General features: G+C 44.4%; 1 protein-coding gene and 1 pseudogene across 1 annotated transcript in view; both read right to left on the bottom strand.

Moving 5' to 3' along the window:
- LOC122699818 (fatty acid desaturase 2-like protein FADS2B) overlaps positions 1-1,919 on the bottom strand; it is a 41,567-nt gene extending 39,648 nt beyond the window's left edge. Inside the window, exon 1 of the mRNA XM_043912215.1 lies at positions 1,608-1,919. Within this exon, the coding sequence (XP_043768150.1) occupies positions 1,608-1,919 (312 nt within the window). The remainder of the gene's footprint in view (positions 1-1,607) is intronic.
- A 10,347-nt stretch (positions 1,920-12,266) lies between these two features.
- On the bottom strand, positions 12,267-14,462 carry LOC122702872 (annotated as a pseudogene).
- Positions 14,463-19,757: the final 5,295 nt, after the last annotated feature.

The following is a 19,757-nucleotide window of genomic DNA, read 5'->3' as shown; positions in this document are numbered from 1 at the left end:
TCCTCATGTGTATAATGTGGAGAAAAAGTTTCTAATTGGGCTAAAATCAACTTTCTTATAGAATATTTTAGAATGGATTCCCAAATGCATTTAAGATTTGAGAAACCTCCCTCTTCAATATTAAATGGAAACTTTATTTTTAAGATCAGCTATAAAGGGCTTTATGGTAAAAAAAACCTACCTGATTTAAAAATTTGTCACTGTTATTTGTGTGCTCTGAGATACATTATTTTAATGTTTTAGTATCAGTTTTTCCATCTTTAACATGGGAATACCGTTCACTTTCCTTATGATGAGGTTTAAGTGAGGTCATGCATTTGAATATGTCTATCAGTCCTGGATGTTCATTGGAAGTACTGATGCTGAAGCTGAAACTCAAATACTTTGACCACCTCATGCGAAGAGATGACTCATTGGAAAATACCCTGATTCTGGGAGGGATTGGGGGCGGGGGATAAGGGGACGACAGAAGATGAGATGGCTGGATGGCATCACCGACTCAATGGACATGAGTTTGAGTAAACTCCGGGAGTTGGTGATGGACAGGGAGGCCTGGCATGCTGCGATTCATGGGGTCGCAAAGAGTCGGACACGACTGAGTGACTGAACTGAACTGAACTGAACTGATGGTGTCTTTGGGCTTTGCAAATGATGCTGATGGTAAAGAACACTCCTGCCAGTGCTGGAGAGGTAAGAGATACAGGTTCAATCCCTGGGTTGGGAAGATCCCCTGGAAAAGAGCATGGCAACCCACTCCAGTATTCACGCCTGGAGAATCCCGAGGACAGAGGTGCCTGGCCGGATGTGGTCCATAGGGTCGCAAAGAGTTGGACGCAGCTGAAGCGACTTAACACACATGACACGTGGTATTTTAGGTATCCCTTGAAAGTCTATTTTTTCAGCTATTTTGTTGGATGGGAGTTATTAGGAAAAACAGTGAAGGAAAGTGGTTAAGACTGAAAGTTAAGAAAAATAAGTGTTTTGAATTTGAGATCTGCTGGCTGGGTGAACTTGGGTCAGTCACTTAACCACTCTGATTTCAGTTACTTTTTCCATAAAAGTGATTGTATTACCTGTATCACACTTAATGAACTACACGACAAAAAAGAACTCTACAAAGTCTAAAAGCCTGTGTCACTGTACGCCTTCAACATCGTTCAACATTTTGATGCTCACCAGATGAAATGTTGTCTGTTTCAGGCACTCTAGTTGTAGGAGTCTGAGAAATTTCTACTTGAGTGAAAACCTTTTTTTCCAGATTTTACTCACCTATTTGTAGCTTTCTTCTTATAAGACAATGACTCCATTTCAAAACAAAACAAAACAAAAAAACATAATGCCAAGAACAAAAACCAAAATCTGAACTACACAGAGTACCTACTGTCAGCATCTGAGCCCACCCCAAACCTAGTGTAAATAATAGCTAGACCTTCAGGCTCAATTAGCTTTCAAGTTTTGCTGGATAGGAGTCCTGAAAAATTGGTTTGGGAGGAGATGAGTGATCATGGAGCTTGAACACATACTTGAAATGCTTTTGGAAAGACGGCCAAGGTCCCAACCACCCAGCCGCTGGAACAGAGAGAGAGGGCAGACTTCAAGTTCCTTACCGTGACGTCTTCCCCAGCGTAGTAGTTGAGGACCTTGCGCCCACCGGGATGCCTGTCCGCCCAGCCAGTAACATCGTAGACCTTGCGATTGATCACCAGCCACTGGTCAGTCTCCTGACTGTGTCTCTGGATCTCCTGCCAGGTGTACCTGTTGAGGCTTTTTCTGGGCAAGTCGCATTTCTCATTTGCCTCCTGCCTTGCAGAGAACTTGGCTTTCCCACTTTCTCCTGGTTTCCCGTTTGCCTGATGCCTCACACCTAGGTACATCTGGTTCTCATCTACAAGGCTCTCAGGCTTTTCTTCAAACGTCATTGTCTTTGTACTTTTAGAATTTTAATTCTCACCTGATTGAACTACAGAATGACCTTTTCCCTCTCCTTTTATTCCATGAAGAAAGAAGCCTACACAGAAAACTTTTTAGCCAACTTGACTCTTGGCAAACCTGATAGTGAGCTCCTTCCCAGGGTCTCACTTCTCTGTCCTGAATCTTTTTTGTCCTGATGAAGACCGGACTACCTTCCCCCACCACCTAGAACATTAGTCTACCTTTCTCTCTTCAGTTTTTCTCTCCCTGCTGACTGACCTTTTAGCAGCATTCTTATTCATCATTAAACTTCCCTTAGTCAAAAGCTGGAGCCAATCACAGCCCAGAGGATGGTGTGGCCTGACCCTGGAAGGAGAGGCTGGGCTCCCTCTCTGCTGACCGCCTACACTGGCATCACGCTGGGTCAGGTGCATTAGCTCTCCCCCATGTCTCTGAAAGGAACAGTTGTTTTCATTCAACACATGAGCAGAAGATTTTAAAACCTTTAGGAGGATATGAACGCCTCCTGGAATTGGGAAATGTTCTTTCCTGGTTGTTGTTAAGATTGGAAATTTTCCCTTTATTCTGGTTTTCTCAGATTACTTAAAAAAAAAAAAAAATCTGTTTTTGAACTGAAGCATAAATACTTTAGAGAATTTTCTGGCTCTCTGCCATACATCAGCAAGAATCAGCCGCGGGCACGACCACACCCCTCGCATCTCCGTCCCCCTTTCTGGTTGCCACGGAACCAGGTGCGCGCGCCCGAGTCACACAGCGGAGTGCGCTTCTGACCGTTGGGCTTTCTCCCCAAGGGTTTACATTTCTGAAGAAAGCATTGTGACTTTAAAATGTTTGCAACACCCAATTGAGGTTACATTGGTTTATAACATTATATAAATTTCAGTGTGGAAAATTATATTTCACCTTCTGAAACACTACAGCACGCTCACCACCAAAAGTTTTATTTTCCATCAGTCACCATACAGTTGACCTTCTTTACCCACTTTACCGTCCTCCCAGCTCTTCCACTAGAGTAGACACTGCACTGTTCTGTATGTTTATTTTTAACTTATTTCATTTCTGTATTCCATAAAGAAGTGAAATCATATGGTAGCTGTCTTTCTCTACTTGATTTTTCACTTAGTATAATGTTCTCAAGAAAATGAAGTTGCTCAGTTGCGTCCAAGTCTTTGCAACCCCATGGACTGTAGCCTACCAGGGTCCTCTGTCCATGGGGTTTTCCAGACAAGAATCTGGAGTGGGTTGCCATTTCCTTCTCCAGGGGATCTTCCCAATCCAGGGGTTGAACCTGGGTCTCCCCCACATTGCGGGCAGATGCTTTGCCATCTGAGCCACCAGGGAAGTCCAAATTGTCAAGGGCCATCACTATTTCCAAAAGTGTTAAGATTTCACCTTTCAATCATTTTAATTATCTTTTAATGATTCCTGATCATTTTTATCTGTTTTGTGTTCTTCACTGTATTCTTCAGTTGACACTCTGCTTTGGTTTTGTTTTATTTATTTATTTTTAGCTTTTTAAAAGTTGTTTGATTTCCTTTTTGGTTTCTTTAGTTGTTCCCTTGTGTTTTGTTTTTTTTGTTTTGTTTTGTTTTTGGTTCTGTTTTCATTTCTTATGTGTGTGTGTGTGTGTTATTTTGTTCTTGTTTCTATTTACAATTTGGGGTTTTGTCTTTTCTTTCTTTTTTCCTTTTCTTCAATCCTCATTATGGTTTTGATTTGCATTTCCCTGATGATCAGAAATATTGAGCATCTTTTCATATTTCTGTTGGCATATCTTCTTTGGAAAAATGTCTATTCAATTCTTCTGCCCATATTTTAACTTGGTTGTTTGTTTTTTGGATGTTAAGTTGCATGAGCCATTTATGTTGAGTCGTTTGGATCTCTTTTTGCTCTTATCATTTGCAAATATTTTCTTCCATTCAGTAAGTTGCTTTTTTGTTTTGTTGGTGGTTTCTTTTGCTGTGGAAAGCTTTTAAGTAGGTCCTATTTGTTTATTTTTAGTTAGTTACTTATTTTATTTTTTGCTGTGCTTGGTCTTCATTGCTGAGCATGGGCTTTCTCGAGTTGCAGTGAGCAAGGGGTACTCTTTGTTGAAGTGGCTTCCTTGCTGGGCAGTGTGGACTCTAGGCTCACAGGCTTCAGCAGGTGTCTTGTTGGCCCTAGAGTGTGGGCTCAGTATTTGTCGTTCAGTTGTGGCTTAGAATCAACAAAGATAATGGCTTGGGGATTGGTTTTTCTGGTTCAAAATGATATTGTCCTCATGGTTGGTAATTGACTGAAGAGATAAAGCATTGGCAGGGATAGAAACAATTCTCTAACTCCTACTAAAACTTAAGGGAGTGTTGGTCTCATCCCTTGAGCCAATGTCCTAAGAATACACAGGAAAAAATTCTAAAGTTGGAATTTAGCTGTCTCTGTGGTGTGGTGTTGTGTTTTTGAGATTGGCTCATGCTTTGGAACATTATTCTGAAAGAATGAAGTTGGATTCTTGTTTATAGACTCCATGGTGGGGTCTGGGCTGAATGACAGGTATAGCCAGTAAAACTCTTTTATGAAACCAAGTAGAATTGGTAATTCATGGTGGGAGTATATGATTATGTAAAAACAGCATGTGGTTTTTTGAAGAATGAATTTCCTCTGCTAAGTCTATGGCATCTACCATGACCTTGTCAGTAACCTAATGTTTGTGATCTTTGAACTTACTCCTTTGCACCTGGGCCACATCCAAATCACAATATTTGTGGTATGATGATAAACAAAATGGGCTCTCCTCTCACAAGTAAGAGAAACACACCCAGGAACAGAACATTTGTTCGAAATGATGGTGATCATGATTTGACAATGGTAACAACCAGTCCATCCTAAAGGAGATCAGTCCTGGGTGTTCATTGAAAGGACTGATGCTGAAGCTGAAACTCCAATACCTTGGCCACCTGATGCAAAGAGCAGACTCATTTGAAAAGACCCTGATGATGGGAAAGATTGATGGCAGGAGGAAAAGGGGATGACAGAGGATGAGATGGTTGGATGGCATCACCGACTCAATGGACATGAATTTGGGTGAACTCCAGGAGTTGGTGATGCACAGGGAGGCCTGACCTGCTGCAGCTCATTGGGTCACAAAGAGTTGGACACGACTGAGTGACTTAACTGAACTGAACAATAATAAAACATTTATTAAGCACCAAAGATGTATCAGCAGCATTCTAAACCGTTCAGTTGCATTAGAGAGGTGAATTCTCACAACAATCCTATGAGACACACTAAAATTTGAGTAACTTTCTGTTATTTACACAACTCACAGTGGCAGGACTGGCAAATCATTTACACAATGACTAATCTGCTAGCCACAGTTACACTTAACCGTGAAACTTCCTTCTGCTGCACAAAAACTTTGTTTCTGCATTATGCTTTGTTTGGGAACCTTCTTACTTTACCTGGCCAGGAAAACATCTATATATCCATTAAGACTCATTTAAGGAAACCTGAATATTTCTTTAAGTCTCTTGTGTTTTCTTGGTACTTAGAATATTTCACTACCGACTAATGTTCATATGGGCCTGTTTGCCTTCACTGCTAATCTCTAGACAATTCTTGCTTCTTTTTATCCTTGGGACCAGGTCAATGCATAATAAATGCTTTATGAGTGAATAATGAAAGAATTACTATAAGAGCTTAATTATTTGAGCAGAGCCATTTTCAAACAGTAAGCAGCCCAAATGAACTGTCCTCAGAGAAGTGCCATTGAAGAATTGCGCAGCCTCTGATGATGTAGTTCAATTGGAACAACTATGTCTCTGTAATGTGACCCTTCTCCTCTAAGCCACAGAGGCTGATTCAGGAGAGCTACTCAGCTCCGGCTGAGCCAGGGAACTTCTTTTGGAATTAGCTATTACCCCGAGAGTGCCAGGCTGCGACAGCACAAGAGTGGCGCAGAGGAGCTTCCCCACTCTGAGGTCACCGGTGGCGGCCGAGACGACCTACCCCACGTCCAAGGTCAGGGGCAGCTGCCAAGAGGAGCAACCCCATCTCCAAGAAGCAGCGGCTGCGCGGGCGCAGGAGGGCAGAGAGGAGCTTCTCCACGTTCAAAGTCAGAAGGGGCGGCTGTGAGAAGATACCCTTCGTCCTAGGTAAGGAGCAGCGGCTGCGTTTTGTTGGAGCAGCCGTTAACAGGTAACCCACGTCCAAGGTAAGAGAAACCCAAGTAAGACGGTAGGTGTCGCAAGAGGGCATCAGAGGGCAGACACACTAAAACCATAATCACAGAAAACTAGCCAATCTGATCACAGGACCACAGCCTTGTCTAACTCAATGAAACTAAGCCATGCCGTGTGGGGTCACCCAAGACAGTCGGGTCATGGTGGAGAGGTCTGACAGAATGTGGTCCACTGGAGAAGGGAATGGCAAACCACTTCAGTATTCTTGCCTTGAGAACCCCATGAGCTGTATGAAAAGACAAAATGATAGGATACTGAGAGAGGAACTCCCCAGGTCAGTAGGTGCCCAATATGCTACTGGAGATCAGTGGAGAAATAACTCCAGAAAGAATGAAGGGATGGAGCCAAAGCAAAAGCAATACCCAGTTGTGGATGTGACTGGTGATAGAAGCAAGGTCCAATGCTATAAAGAGCAGTATTGCATAGGAACCTGAAATGTTAGGTCCATGAATCAAGGCAAATTGGAAGTGGTCAAACAGGAGATGGCAAGAGTGAATGTTGACATTCTAGGAATCAGTGAACTAAAATGGACTGGAATGGGTGACTTTAACTCAGATGACCCTTATATCTACTACTGTGGGCAGGGATCCCTTAGGAGAAATGGAGTAGCCATCATGGTCAACAAAAGAGTCCAAAATTCAGTACTTGGATGCAATCTCAAAAATGACAGAAAGATCTCTGTTTGTTTTCAAGGCAAATCATTCAATATCATGGTATTAATGATACCATGATTAATTATGATACCATAATGGCTTGATTAATCCAAGCCTATGCCACAACCAGTAACGCTGAAGAAGCTGAAGTTGAATGGTTCTATGAAGACCTACAAGACGTTTTAGAACTAACACCCAAAAAAGATGTCCTTTTCATTATGGGGGACTGGAATGCAAAAGTAGGAAGTCAAGAAACACTGGGAGTAACAGGCGTATTTGGCCTTGGAGTACAGAATGAAGCAGGGCAAAGGCTAATAGAGTTTGGCCAACATAATTCACTGGACATAGCAAACACCCTCTTCCAACAACACAAGAGAAGACTCTACACATGGACATCACCAGATGGTCAACACCAAAATCAGATTGATTATATTCTTTGCAGCCAAAGATGGAGAAGCTCTATACAGTCAGCAAAAACAATACTGGGAGCTGACTGTGGCTTGGATCATGAACTCCTTATTGCCAAACTCAGACTTAAACTAAAGAAAGTGGAGAAAACCACTAGACCATTCAGGTATGACCTAAATCAAATCCCTTATGACTATACAGTGGCAGTGAGAAATACATTTAAGGGACTAGATCTGACAGACAGAGTGCCTGATGAACTATGGACGGAGGTTCATGACATTGTACAGGAGACAGGGATCAAGACCATCCCCATGGAAAAGAAATGCAAAAAGGCAAAATGGTTGTCTGAGGAGGCCTTACAAATAGCTGTGAAAAGAAGAGAAGCAAAAAGCAAAGGAGAAAAGGAAAGATATTCCCATTTGAATGCAGAGTTCCAAAGAATAGCCAGGAGAGATAAGAAAGCCTTCCTCAGTGATCAATGCAAAGAGAAGGAGGGAAACAACAGAATGGGAAAGACTAGAGATCTCTTCAAGAAAATTAGAGATATCAAGGGAACATTTCACGCAAAGATGGGTTCAATAAAGGACAGAAATGGTATGGACCTAACAGAAGCAGAAGATATTAAGAGGTGGCAAGAATACACAGAAGAACTGTACCAAAAAAAATCTGCATGACCCAGATAATCACGATGGTGTGTCACTCACCTAGAGCCAGACATCCTGGAATGTGAAGTTAAGTGTGCCTAAGAAAGCATCACTACAAACAAAGCTAGTGGAGGTGATGGAATTCCAGTTGAGCTATTTCAAAACCTGAAAGATGATGCTGTGAAAGTGCTGCACTCAATATGCCAGAAAATTTGGAAAACTCAGCAGTGGCCACAGGACTGGAAAAGGTCAGATTTCATTCCAATCCCTAAGAAACACAATCCCTAAGAATGCTCCAACTATCACACAATTGCACTCATCTCACACGCTAGAAAAGTAATGCTCAAAATTCTTCAAGCCAGGCTTCAGCAATATGTGAACTGTGAACTTCCAGATGTTCAAGCTGATTTTAGAAAAGGCAGAGGAACCAGAGATCAAATTGGCAACATCCACTGGATCATTGAAAAAGCAAGAGAGTTCCGGAAAAACATCTGTTTCTGCTTTATTGACTAAACCAAAGCCTTCGACTGTGTGGATCACAATAAACTGTGGAAAATTTTGAAAGAGATGGGAATACCAGACCACCTGACCTGCCTCTTGAGAAACCTGTATGCAGGTTAGGAAGCAACAGTTTGAACTGGACATGGAACAACAGACTGGTTCCAAATAGGAAAAGGAGTATGTCAAGGCTGTATGTTGACACCCTGCTTTTTTAAATTATGCAGAGTACATCATGAGAAATGCTGGGCTGGAAGAAGCACAAGCTGTAATCAAGATTGCCGGGAGAAATATCAATAACCTCAGATATGCAGATGATACCACCCTTATGGCAGAGTGAAGAAGAACTCTAGAGCCTGTTGATGAAAGTGAAAGAGGAGAGTGAAAAAGTTGGCTTAAAGCTGAACATTCAGAAAACTAACGCCATAGCATCTGGTCCCATCACTTCATGGGAAATAGATTGGGAGACTGTGGAAACAGTGTCTGACTTTATTTTTTGTTCTCCAAAATCACTGCAGATGGTGACTGCAGCCATGAAATTATAAGACACTTACTCCTTGGAAGGAAAGTTATGATCAACCTAGATAGCATATTAAAAAGCAGAGACATTACTTTTCCAACAAAGGTCCATCTGGTCAAGGCTATGGTTTTTCCAGTGGTCATGTATGGATGTGAGAGTTGTACTGTGAAGAAAACTGAGCACCGAAAAATTGATGCTTTTGAACTGTGGTGTTGGAGAAGACTCTTGAGAGTCCCTTGGACTGCAAGGAGATCCACCCAGTCCATCCTAAAGGAGATCAGTCCTGGGTGTTCATTGGAAGCATTGTTGCTGAAGCTGAAACTCCAATACTTTGGCCACGTCATGCGAAGAGTCGACTCACTGGAAAAGACTCTGATGCTGGGAAAGATTGAAGGCAGGAGGAGAAGGGGACGACAGAGGGAGAGATGGTGGGATAGCATCACCGAATCGATGGACATGGGTTTGAGTGGACTCTGGGAGTTGGTGATGGGCAGGGAGGCCTGGAGTGCTGCAATTCATGGGGTCGCAAAGAGTCAGACACGACTGAGCAACTGAACTGAACTGAACTGATTATCTTGAATGGAGGATATGTAAATTTAAGTGCTATTGACCACAGCTGCTCTCCACCACTTTGGCCAGGAAGCCCAAAGGCTTGTCTGTAGCAAGTGCAAAAAATGAGGAAATACCAGTAAAAAAAGTTATGATTACAAATTCAGGAAAAGTTCCTGGATGGATCTGTTTAGTATTCCAGTGACTGAGAGCAATAGGCTCCAGAGAAAATAATCATTTTTATTTTGTCCACTATCATACTCTCAAGTCTAGCAGAATAGGAACTTAATAATTATTTATTTAGTGAATAAATAGGCAGGGTCCTAAAAAGATGAAATACCTGGAAGAAGGAAAGGGACAGCAAGTCTTGTTCTTATATCTCACGTAGGATTATAGTTGTTTGATGTCATCATTTGCACTTAGGATCTTCTGTTCTGAAAAATGTTGCAAAATTTACTTGGGTGGATTAGATGGTCATGAGCACTTGGAAAACTTTTGTAAATGTTGAATTCTGGGTATCAGCCTATGGAAATTCTGATTCAGTTAGTTCAATTGGGATTTCCAGATTCTGAATTTTCTGAAAGTTCACCAGATGATTTTACTGAGCAAATAGGTTTTTAGATTTTCTTGAATTCCCACACCCTATGGTTCATTCATCTCCCAGTTCTAGTACTAGACTTTTTATTTCATTAAGTTTGTTTTAGATAACATCAATTTGTCATTCATTCAGGGATTACTGATGAAATGATCAAATGTATGTAAAGAATAGCACAAACTGATTGCTCTGCTTTTAAAATTTCTTTCTGATTTAAAAAATCAGTTGCCACCATCTTTCAATGAAGAAAACACCAATTCTTACTTTTGGTTCAGAAGTTTCAAAGTACCATGTAATCAGAATGTAAGACAAACCCCTCTTTTATGTGTGAAGGCATGAATCACTAATATGACAAGGCCAGAGAATGTGAGATTTTTTAAAACCCTCTGTTTATCATTGTAAGCTGGCCTCCTTAATACTGACCCTTTCTATTTGCTATCCACAGACTTAGTTTTAGTTCAAGATAAACTGGAAGCTGAAACTCTGACCATAAACTTAAATTGCACCATTATGAATTGTGAATGGGTCTGTACTTAGAAATCCTGAGAGTCATGGTGCTGGTGACTACCTATTCAAACAGGTGTTGCCTAAACTGTGATAAAGCAACGATTACTTAAGGCATCAGGGTTCTAACCCTCATTATTGATTGTTGTTGTTGTTGTTGTTGTCTCGGTCTGTTATGCCCGATGTCTGAATCCCCGAGCGGGAAGAGAGAAGGCTTCCAAGACAATGCAACTCGCAGGAAGGGAAGTTTATTACTGACTCGAGCCAGGACTCTCCGCCCACAACCAACGCAGTGGTGCGGGTCAGAGAGCCCTGAGCCCAAGCTGTTACACAAATTTATAGGGTGAGAAGCAGATTGGTTACACGTTTGCAAAGCAATTTCATTGGTCAATACTTTCACGCTCGGGACTTTCCTGGGGGTTTCTGCCCCGTTCCTAATTTCCTAATTTGCAAACATCGGTGAAAGCTAATTGGTCCTAATTGGCAAACAGTGGTTATTGTTAAGTGAAAGCTACCTGATAGTAGGAAGGCCTACTCCTAATCTAAGTTGTGTTACTTCTGCTCGCCTCACATTCCCCCCTGTCTGTTGTTCAAGTAGAGGAATCTTCCTCTTCTCCATCTTGGGCCGCTGACACTAAGTGGACCCAGGAGGGTGGAAGTTAAGGTAGTTGAAAACAAGACTCAAACCATCTCTGCTGGGCTTCCCATTCTCTCTTTCTAATCAAAGCCACCTCAGACAAGGAAGTCAAAGACTTCTCTAAATGATTGATTCTCTTACCACTCTTGTATGGTCTGCATAGAAACCTCGCAGACACTACCCTGTTGGAGAAAAAATCAAGTCATCTACAGCAGCTCGTAGGGAGTAAAGCCCTTGGCCTTGCAGAGATAGTAAAGATGGTTCAACCATATCTGAGGTACTTGGCCCTGCGGGTTGCGCCACACTCAGGTCTACCAAATCTCTGTTTCCTACGTCCCATTCCCGGGGCCCATCACAAGAGGTTACACAGCTTCAGCTCCTGCAATAATCAGCAGGAGAATTAAGAGATCTCCCGGCAGACGAATCAAAGGATTTGACGGGTGAGGTCTTGCCTTCCATTCTGCTCCTGTTCCGGTGTGGTTTGCCACACGTGATTGCAGTGAACCCAGGGTCCAATTCCGTCGACCTTTACAGCAGTAGGAGTGGTAAGGAAAACAACATAAGGGCCTTTCCATCTAGGTTCTAATACACACAGGAGGGGTCTTCCATACAGAATCTCAAAAGGGCAGCTTATAAGGGGCGTTACATGCCTGAAAGAGAGTGAAGGGTTAGGGTCACCCAGTCCCTGTCAGTCTCTATTGCCAACTTCGTTCTGATTCATTCTCTCAACCTGTCCTGAGCTCTGGGGATTATATTCACAATATAACTTCCATTTCGTCCCCAGAGCTTGGGCCAGCCCTTGTACAATCTGGCTCACAAAGGCAGGTCCGTTATCAGAGCCCATAGTCACCAGCAGCCCGTACCTAGGCACTATCTCCTCTAAGCTCTCCCTTTCACTCACCCCGAGAAGGTATCTACCATAACCAACAGATAGCGATACCTGTACTTGCCTGGCCTTACCTCAGTGAAATCTATCTCCCAGTGTTGCCCTGGCTCTTCCCCTTGGTACCTCGTTCACACTTTGCAAGCCTGGATTATCTCTCGTCCCGTTGTATTTTCCTCAAACACTGATTAACATGCAGATTCAGTCCATATTTGCTTTCATTTATCTATTGAGTGTACCCAAGCTTCTTCTTCAGACTCTGGCATCTCAGGGGGAGGAGGGCGAGGGAGCCTGAAGTAGACCTTCACAGAATCATAGATAAACCACTGTAGTGCAGTCAGAGTGCCAATCATGATGATACCCTTCCATACACCTCTAAATCCAAGTCTCTTGAGGATCTGAGAGGCACTGCTACCCTTCTCCTTATTCAACACAGACACCACGGAATCGGCAACAGTACGTTCAAAGCAGGCAAACTTCATGGTATCTGTCTCATCCAAAGAGGAGCAACCCCCTTGTAGAACGCCTTTAAGCCTTCTTCCTTATACATTTTGGGAGCTGCATCCCTCAGAGTGTTACCATAACCTGGTTGGGTTTGAATTCAAACTTTAGCAGTTTCCATAGCCTCACTCAGAGCCTCATTAGGGGAGTTCTTGAACCCCTGTGGGAGGCGGGTCCAAGTTAATTGTCAGCAAAGAATTCAGCACTGGCAGAGGCAGCCAAATACAGTGATGTGCGCCACAGATAGGCATTCTCTCCAAGCATGTAAAAGCCAAACTTGCAAAGCCCCTGCAGGGAGTAGCCAATGAGGGTCGGGGCCCATCCTTTGGCCAAACCACGGAAACCATCCTCTTTGAGTGTAACTGAAAATCCATTAAGAATGCCCTTGTACTTCTGTGGGTCCACCTGCATACGGCATTACACCAAATCCAGAGGAACAACAGCAGTGTGTGTCAGACCACAACTTAAGACCCCACCAAAGCCACACAGTGCATAAAACTTCGTGGAGACATATTTGGCTGCTCCAGCTTTCCTTTGCCCATCTCTTACATAGCTGCTCCCATCGGTGAACCATACTAGCTCACTGCTGTCTAGGGGTACATCAGTTAAGTCTTTTCGTGCTGCCAGGGCCTCAGCCAGTATCTCGCTGCAATCATGGAGTTACAAACAGCTGGAATGGCTTATTTGGGTTAGGCAGGGCAAGGGCTGGGGCTTCTAGTAGGGTCCGTCTGAGTGTCTGGAAAGCCTGTTTCATTGGCTCAGTCCAAGTCCAGTTTGGGGTCTCTTTACTTCCCTCATACAAGGGCTGGGCCTTCTCAGCAAACCCCATGATCCACAGTCTGCAATATCCAACAGTCCCCAGAAACTCTCTCACCTGGCGGGGGGTCTTGGGCCTTCATGGCCTGGGTTAGCCACCTTTGCCCCTGCCTGATCTTATACCACGAACAGGTGACCTCTTGCTGGGCTATTAATTGTGTAGCAGAAGGACCTCTGGGTGGCAGGTCCTCACTCAGAGCCTCTTGAACCTCTGTGGGATTACCGGTTGGCCTTCCCCCTCAGTCCACTCAAAGGCAAATATCTCCTGGCTCTGGGCCGCCAGGGGTAGGCTGAAAAAGGCATCTTTCAAGTCCAACACAGTGTACCAAATGTACTCAGGCAGCAAACTGCTCAGGAGGGTATACGGGTTAGAGACAGTGGGGTGTATGTCACTCACCCGTTTGTTGACTTCTTACAGGTAATCTGTCCCCCCTGGCTTCTTCACTGGCAGTAAGGGGGTGTTCCAAGGGGATTGACACCGCTTGAGAATTCCGGCATCCATGAGACGTTGAATGTGGGGAGTGGTCCCCCGCCGAGCTTCCTGGCTCATGGGGTACTGTCTCACCCTCACAGGAGTTGCCTAGGCCTTTAGCTCGATGACGACCGGATGTGTTTGGCCAGTCCCATCCCTGCCGTTTCAGCCCAGGCCAACGGGTATTCATCTCTTAAGGCTAGGGATCATTCTCCCAGCTCTGTAGGAAAATCAATGGCCTCTCCTTTCTTCCACAGAATACTGCTATGACACAGGAATGGGATCTCATTTTTCTCCATTTCCTGCTTTAACCACTCTCTCCCCAAGAGTTCTCACCTGCTTAAGCCCCTCTCTAGAAGGGACAAATGTTTTCACAATATCATCAATAGCCCACCACTGACCAGCAAGGTAAAGTGCCACAGCCGTGAGTGAGTCCTCAGGTGCAAAGAGAGCAAGAACTTTCTGGGTCTGATCTCCACCATAGAGAGGTACAAAGCCTACATTTGACAGGCTAATACGAAAACATTCCAGATTTTCAGGGTCCCCATACCTCAGATCTAACATGTAATCTTCAGCAGAATTTTCCAGTTCCTCATGACTGCAATTATCCAACATATCCACAGGGAATGCCATCAGCCACAACAAGTCTCTTCCAAGTAGAGGGGCTGGGCATTCTGGTATCACCAAAAACAAATGGGACTCCTGGTGGGTCCCCAGATTTACTTTTCGTTAATATCTTTTTGTCCCCGTGGCTCCTTGCACCAAGCTGGTCTACCATGAAGCCAACGGGTTTCCCTTCCACATGTATGGTTACCCAGGATTCGGGGAGGGGTGCCGAGTCTTGACTCCCCTAGTCACTGTCTTCCCCTGCATATAGAACTCGAGTTCCAGGGGAGATTCTCTGTCTCTGGGTTGTACCTCTCCTCAGGTCCCTCTTAGGGCACTCGTTTTTCCAGTGCCCCTGTTCTCTGCAGTAGGTGCACTGATCTTTCTTTAGGGCCTGCCTTTTTGGTTTCTCTTTTTCTCCCGTCCAGGGGGTCTCGAGGTTCCCTCAATTCTGTTCCGGCTTTTATCCCCACAAAAAGAATCTGGGCTAGCTCCCTCTGGTTCTTCCGGTTTTCCCTAGTTCTATCCTTCCTGATCTTCTCAGCTAATTCCCTTTCCTCCCGTCGAATTCATTCTTCCCTTTCTTCTGGGGTCTCCCTATTATTAAATACCTTTTCAGCTGCTTTCAATAAATCCTGTATCGTCTGTTCTCCCAATCCCTCTATCTTTTGTAATTTCTTCCTAATATCTGGGGCTGCCTGATTTACAAATGCTAACAGGACTGCAGTGCGTGACTCCTCAGCCTGGGGGTCCATAGGTGTATATTGCCTGAAAGCTTCCATTAGCCTCTCTAGGAAGGCTGCCAGGCTCTCAGTGGGCTCTTGCCTTACTAAATCGGCTTTCTTGCTGTGGCCTGCAGGCCAGCCATCAGAGTCTGGTGGTACACTCGGAGACGCTCCCTACCTTCCACTCGCTCAAAATCCCAGTTAGGCCACAACAGAGGAAACCCCTTTTCCACGAGATGAGGCTGGGTGGTTGGCCTCCCGTCAGCCCCTGGGACCCATTTCTGCGCTTCTGCCAGAATTTGCTCCTGCAACAGCTGCTGACAATCATAGTGAAAGGAGAGTTTCACCTGGTTGGGCTCTAGTTACTGAGGCTCACTTATTGTAGGGCCTTCAAAGTCCGCCAGAGTGTAGCCCTGGCCGGGACTCATCAATTGCCCCACAACCATTTGCCTGTTCACTGAAACTCCTGCCTGAAAAGAGTCCAATTAAAAACCAGAGACAATGCTGGCACACACAAACACAGACAAACACAGAGAGCCGAAGACAAACACACAGACAGACAAACGTCGGCCGACAACACAGCGCTGGGTTTTCGGGCCCCCTGACCAGACCAGACTCGGGATCAGGAGAGGAACTCTCCTTCCCACAGAGCCGGCTGCCTTCCAGCGCGCTCACTGGCCTCGGCCTTACGCCGGCTAGAAAAAGCTTTCTCCTGTGCCAGATACCTTCCTGCTTTGCAGCAGGACCCCAGAATTACTCTGGACTTTTCCTGTGCCAGATACCTCCCTGCTTTACAGCAGAGCCCCGGAATTACTCTGGACTTCCTGTCCTGCCTGAGACAATGCTGGCACACACACAAACACGGAGAGCTAAAGACAAACACATGGACAGCTGACAACACAGCGCTGGGTTTTCGGGCCCCCTGAGTTTTCCTGAGCACCGGTGATATTATCTATCCTTCTCCTCTGTCCTGGAAGTGTTCTCTTCCCCCGGTAAAGGGATCCCGGATGAGCCCCCAAATGTTATGCCCGATGTCCAAATCCCCGAGCGGGAAGAGAGAAGGCCTCCAAGACAATGCAACTCGCCGGAAGGGAAGTTTATTACTGACTCAAGCCAGGACTCTCCGCCCGCAACCAACACAGTGGTGCGAGTCAGAGAGTCCCGAGCCCACGCTGTTACACAAATTTATAGGGTGAGAAGCGGATTGGTTACACGTTTGCAAAGCAATTTCATTGGTCAATACTTTGGCGCGCGCGGGACTTTCCTGGGTGTTTCTGCCCCATTCCTAGTTTCCTAATTGGCAAACATCGGTGAAAGCTAATTGGTCCTAATTGGCAAACAGTGGTCATTGTTAAGCGAAAGCTACCTGGTAGTAGGAAGGCCTACTCCTAATCTAAGTTGCGTTACTTCTGCTTGCCTCACAGGTCGTGTTCAACTATTTGTGACCTCCACTCACTGCAGCACCCCAGGCTTCCTGTCCTTCGCCAGCTCCTGGAGTTTGCTCAAATTCATGTCCATTGGGTCAGTGATGCCATTTAACCATCTCATCCTCTGCCATCCCCTTCTCCTCCTGTCCCCAATCCCTCCCCACATCAGGGTCTTTTCCAATGAGTCAACTCTTTGCATGAAGTGGCCAAAGTACTGGGGTTTCAGCCTCACAATCAGTCCTTCCAATGAACACCCAGAACTGATCTCCTTTAGGATGGACTGGTTGGATCTCCTTGCAGTCCAAGGGACTCTCAAGAGTCTTCTCCAACACCACAGTTCAGAAACATAAATTCTTTGGTGCTCAGCCTTCTTTATGATCCAACTCTCACATACAATCATGACTACTGGGAAAACCTTCGTTTGACTATATGGACCTTTGTTGGCAAAGTGATGTCTCTGCTTTTTAATATGCTGTTTAGACTGGTCATTGCATTCTTCCAAGGAACAAGTATCTTTTAATTTTGTGGCTGCAATTATCATTTGCAGTGATTTTGGAGCCCAAGAAAATAAAATCTGTCACTGTTTCTACTTTTTCCCCCTCTATTTACCATGATGTGATGAAACTGTATGCCATGATCTTTATTTTTTGAGTGTGGAGTTTTAAGCCAGCTTTTTCACTCCTTTCTTTCACTTTCATCAAGAGGCTCTTTAGTTCCTCTTCACTTTCTGCCATTAGAGTGATATCATCTGCATACATGAGGTTGTTATTTCTCCTGGCAATCTTGATTCTGGCTTGTCATTCATCCAGCCTGGCATTTCACATGATGTACCCTGCTCAGAAGTTAAATAAGCAGGGTGAAAATAAACAGCCTTGATGTATTCCTTTCCCTATTTTTCACCAGTCCATTTCCCTATCCCATTCTATTATTTCTCGTCCTGCATACAGGAGGCAGGTAAAATGGTCTAGTGTTCCCATCTCTTTAAGAATTACCCACAGTTGTGATCCACACAAAGGCTTCAGTGTAGTCAATGAAGCAGAAGTAGATGTTTTTTCTGGAATTCCCTGCTTTTTTTTTTTTTTTTTCCTTTGTTTGTTTTGGAATTCCCTTGCTTTATATATGATCCAACGAATTTTAATAATTTGATCTCTAGTTCCTCTGCTTTTTCTAAATCCAGCTTATACATTTGGAATTTCTTGGTTCACATACTGCTGAAGACTTGCTTGAAGGATTTTGTGCATTAGCTTGCTAGCATGTGAAATGAGTACAATTGCATGGTAGTTTGAATATTGTTGATTAGCTGGATACATCACACAACTGCTTTTCTTTTTGGGGTCTCCATATCCTCATCTCACATTAAGTGATGCATTAATGTTGTTCTTAAGGACTCAGTGATCCCAAAGAATACTGAATTAAAAATCAAAAGCAATTTTTTGGCTGATCATTGCACACTGCATTGGATAATATCTGAGAATCCTTCCAGCTCTTAGGTAAGAAGAAGCCCTGTCTGTTTTCCTTGCTCTGGTAAAGTTAGGTCTTCATTGTTCTCGCTTAACCACAGATAAATTATACTTCTGATTCTGCTCTATTGCTTATGGGATTAAATCTTCAGATAATATTACATTTCATAATAAATATTTATCTCCTGTGAGCATATCTGCCAAACAGCCTGCTAGGCGTTCTCAGGTGACACACAGGAAAGGCCGCGTGTGTGACCTCTGCTCACAGTTGTTTCCTGTCCCCACCCGCTCACTCCTTCTGCACTCCTGTTAAGGTCTATGTGTGACATCACAAAGTCACCATGCTTATGTTAGTCCACACCACACTGCTTTTCTAGGGTACTCCTGCTCATTCTTCAGAATTCAGTTTAAACAAGAACCTTTATTGTTTCATGCTCAATCTTGATAGAGAGAAACTCCTCCTTTGTGTTCTCACGATTCCTTCAGCATGGTGAGATTACTGCTTTGGGCACGTCTTGTTTGTATTTCTGTCGCCACTATTGTCTCTTTCCTCCTCTAGATCATCAATTGTTTGAAGGCAGGGAGCATGCCTTTCCCACTTCTGCATTTTTCAAACCAGGCACTAACTCATGTTCAGTATTCGCTTACAGAGTGAATGACTGGTTCAGTGGATGGCTAAGGCCCAGAGTTGTGCACACTCCACTCTGTCATATATGCTTTCTGTGATGGAGTGAAGGGGGTGAGTGCAAGCCCCACTTAAACCCCCAGCTCCTGTCTCACCTTAGCAGTGCCAAGCCTTGTGACTGATTTCAGTGAGATCCCTGCCTGCTCTTTCTCACCTGGTCAGAGTGTCCTTACGTCTTTAATTCTCGGTGCACTCATTTATCTTTGGATGTGCTGTTAACATTCTTGTATCATTTACATACTCTTTAAGTCTGATTGCAAAGTCTGCTAAGCAAATTCTCATGAAGGGCAAAAGGTGATTTCTGAAGGCTTAACAGTAGTCATGTATGGATGTGAGAGTTGGACTGTGAAGAAAGCTGAGTGCCGAAGAATTGATGCTTTTGAACTGTGGTGTTGGAGAAGACTCTTGAGAGTCCCTTGGACTGCAAGGACATCCAAACAGTCCATCCTAAAGAGATCAGTCCTGAGCGTTTATTGGAAGAACTGATGTTGCAGCTGAAACTCCAATACTTTGGCCTCCTGATGCAAAGAGCTGACTCATTTGAAAAGACCCTAATGCTGAAAAGATTGAAGGTGGGAAGAGAAGGGGACAACAGAGGATGAGATGGTTGGATGGCATCACTGACTCACTGGACAAGAGTTTGAGTAAACCATGGCAGTTGGCGATGGACAGGGAGGCCTGGCGTGCTACAGTCCATGGGGTCGCAAAGAGTCGGACATGACTGAGCGACTGAACTGAACTGCAACTATGGTGGAGGTAATGAAGATAATGGTGACCTCCTTCAAAAGATCCCATGCATGTACTACAACACTCAGTGCCCCCAGCCCTGCAGAAGGCCACCACCAACCCACGTCTCTTCTGGAGACTCCTGGAAACCCACAGGCAAGTCTGGGTCAGTCTCTTGTGGGGTCACTGCTCCTTTCTCCTGGATCCTGGTGCCCAAGGTTCTGTTTGTGCCCTCCAAGAGTCTATTTCCCAGTCTTGTGTAAGTTCTGGCAGCTCTATGGTGGGGTTAATGGTGACCT

Source organism: Cervus elaphus, chromosome 1 (genome assembly GCF_910594005.1).
Source record: "Cervus elaphus chromosome 1, mCerEla1.1, whole genome shotgun sequence".
Taxonomy (NCBI): Eukaryota; Metazoa; Chordata; class Mammalia; order Artiodactyla; family Cervidae; genus Cervus; species Cervus elaphus.
This window is presented reverse-complemented; position numbering and strand designations above follow the sequence as displayed.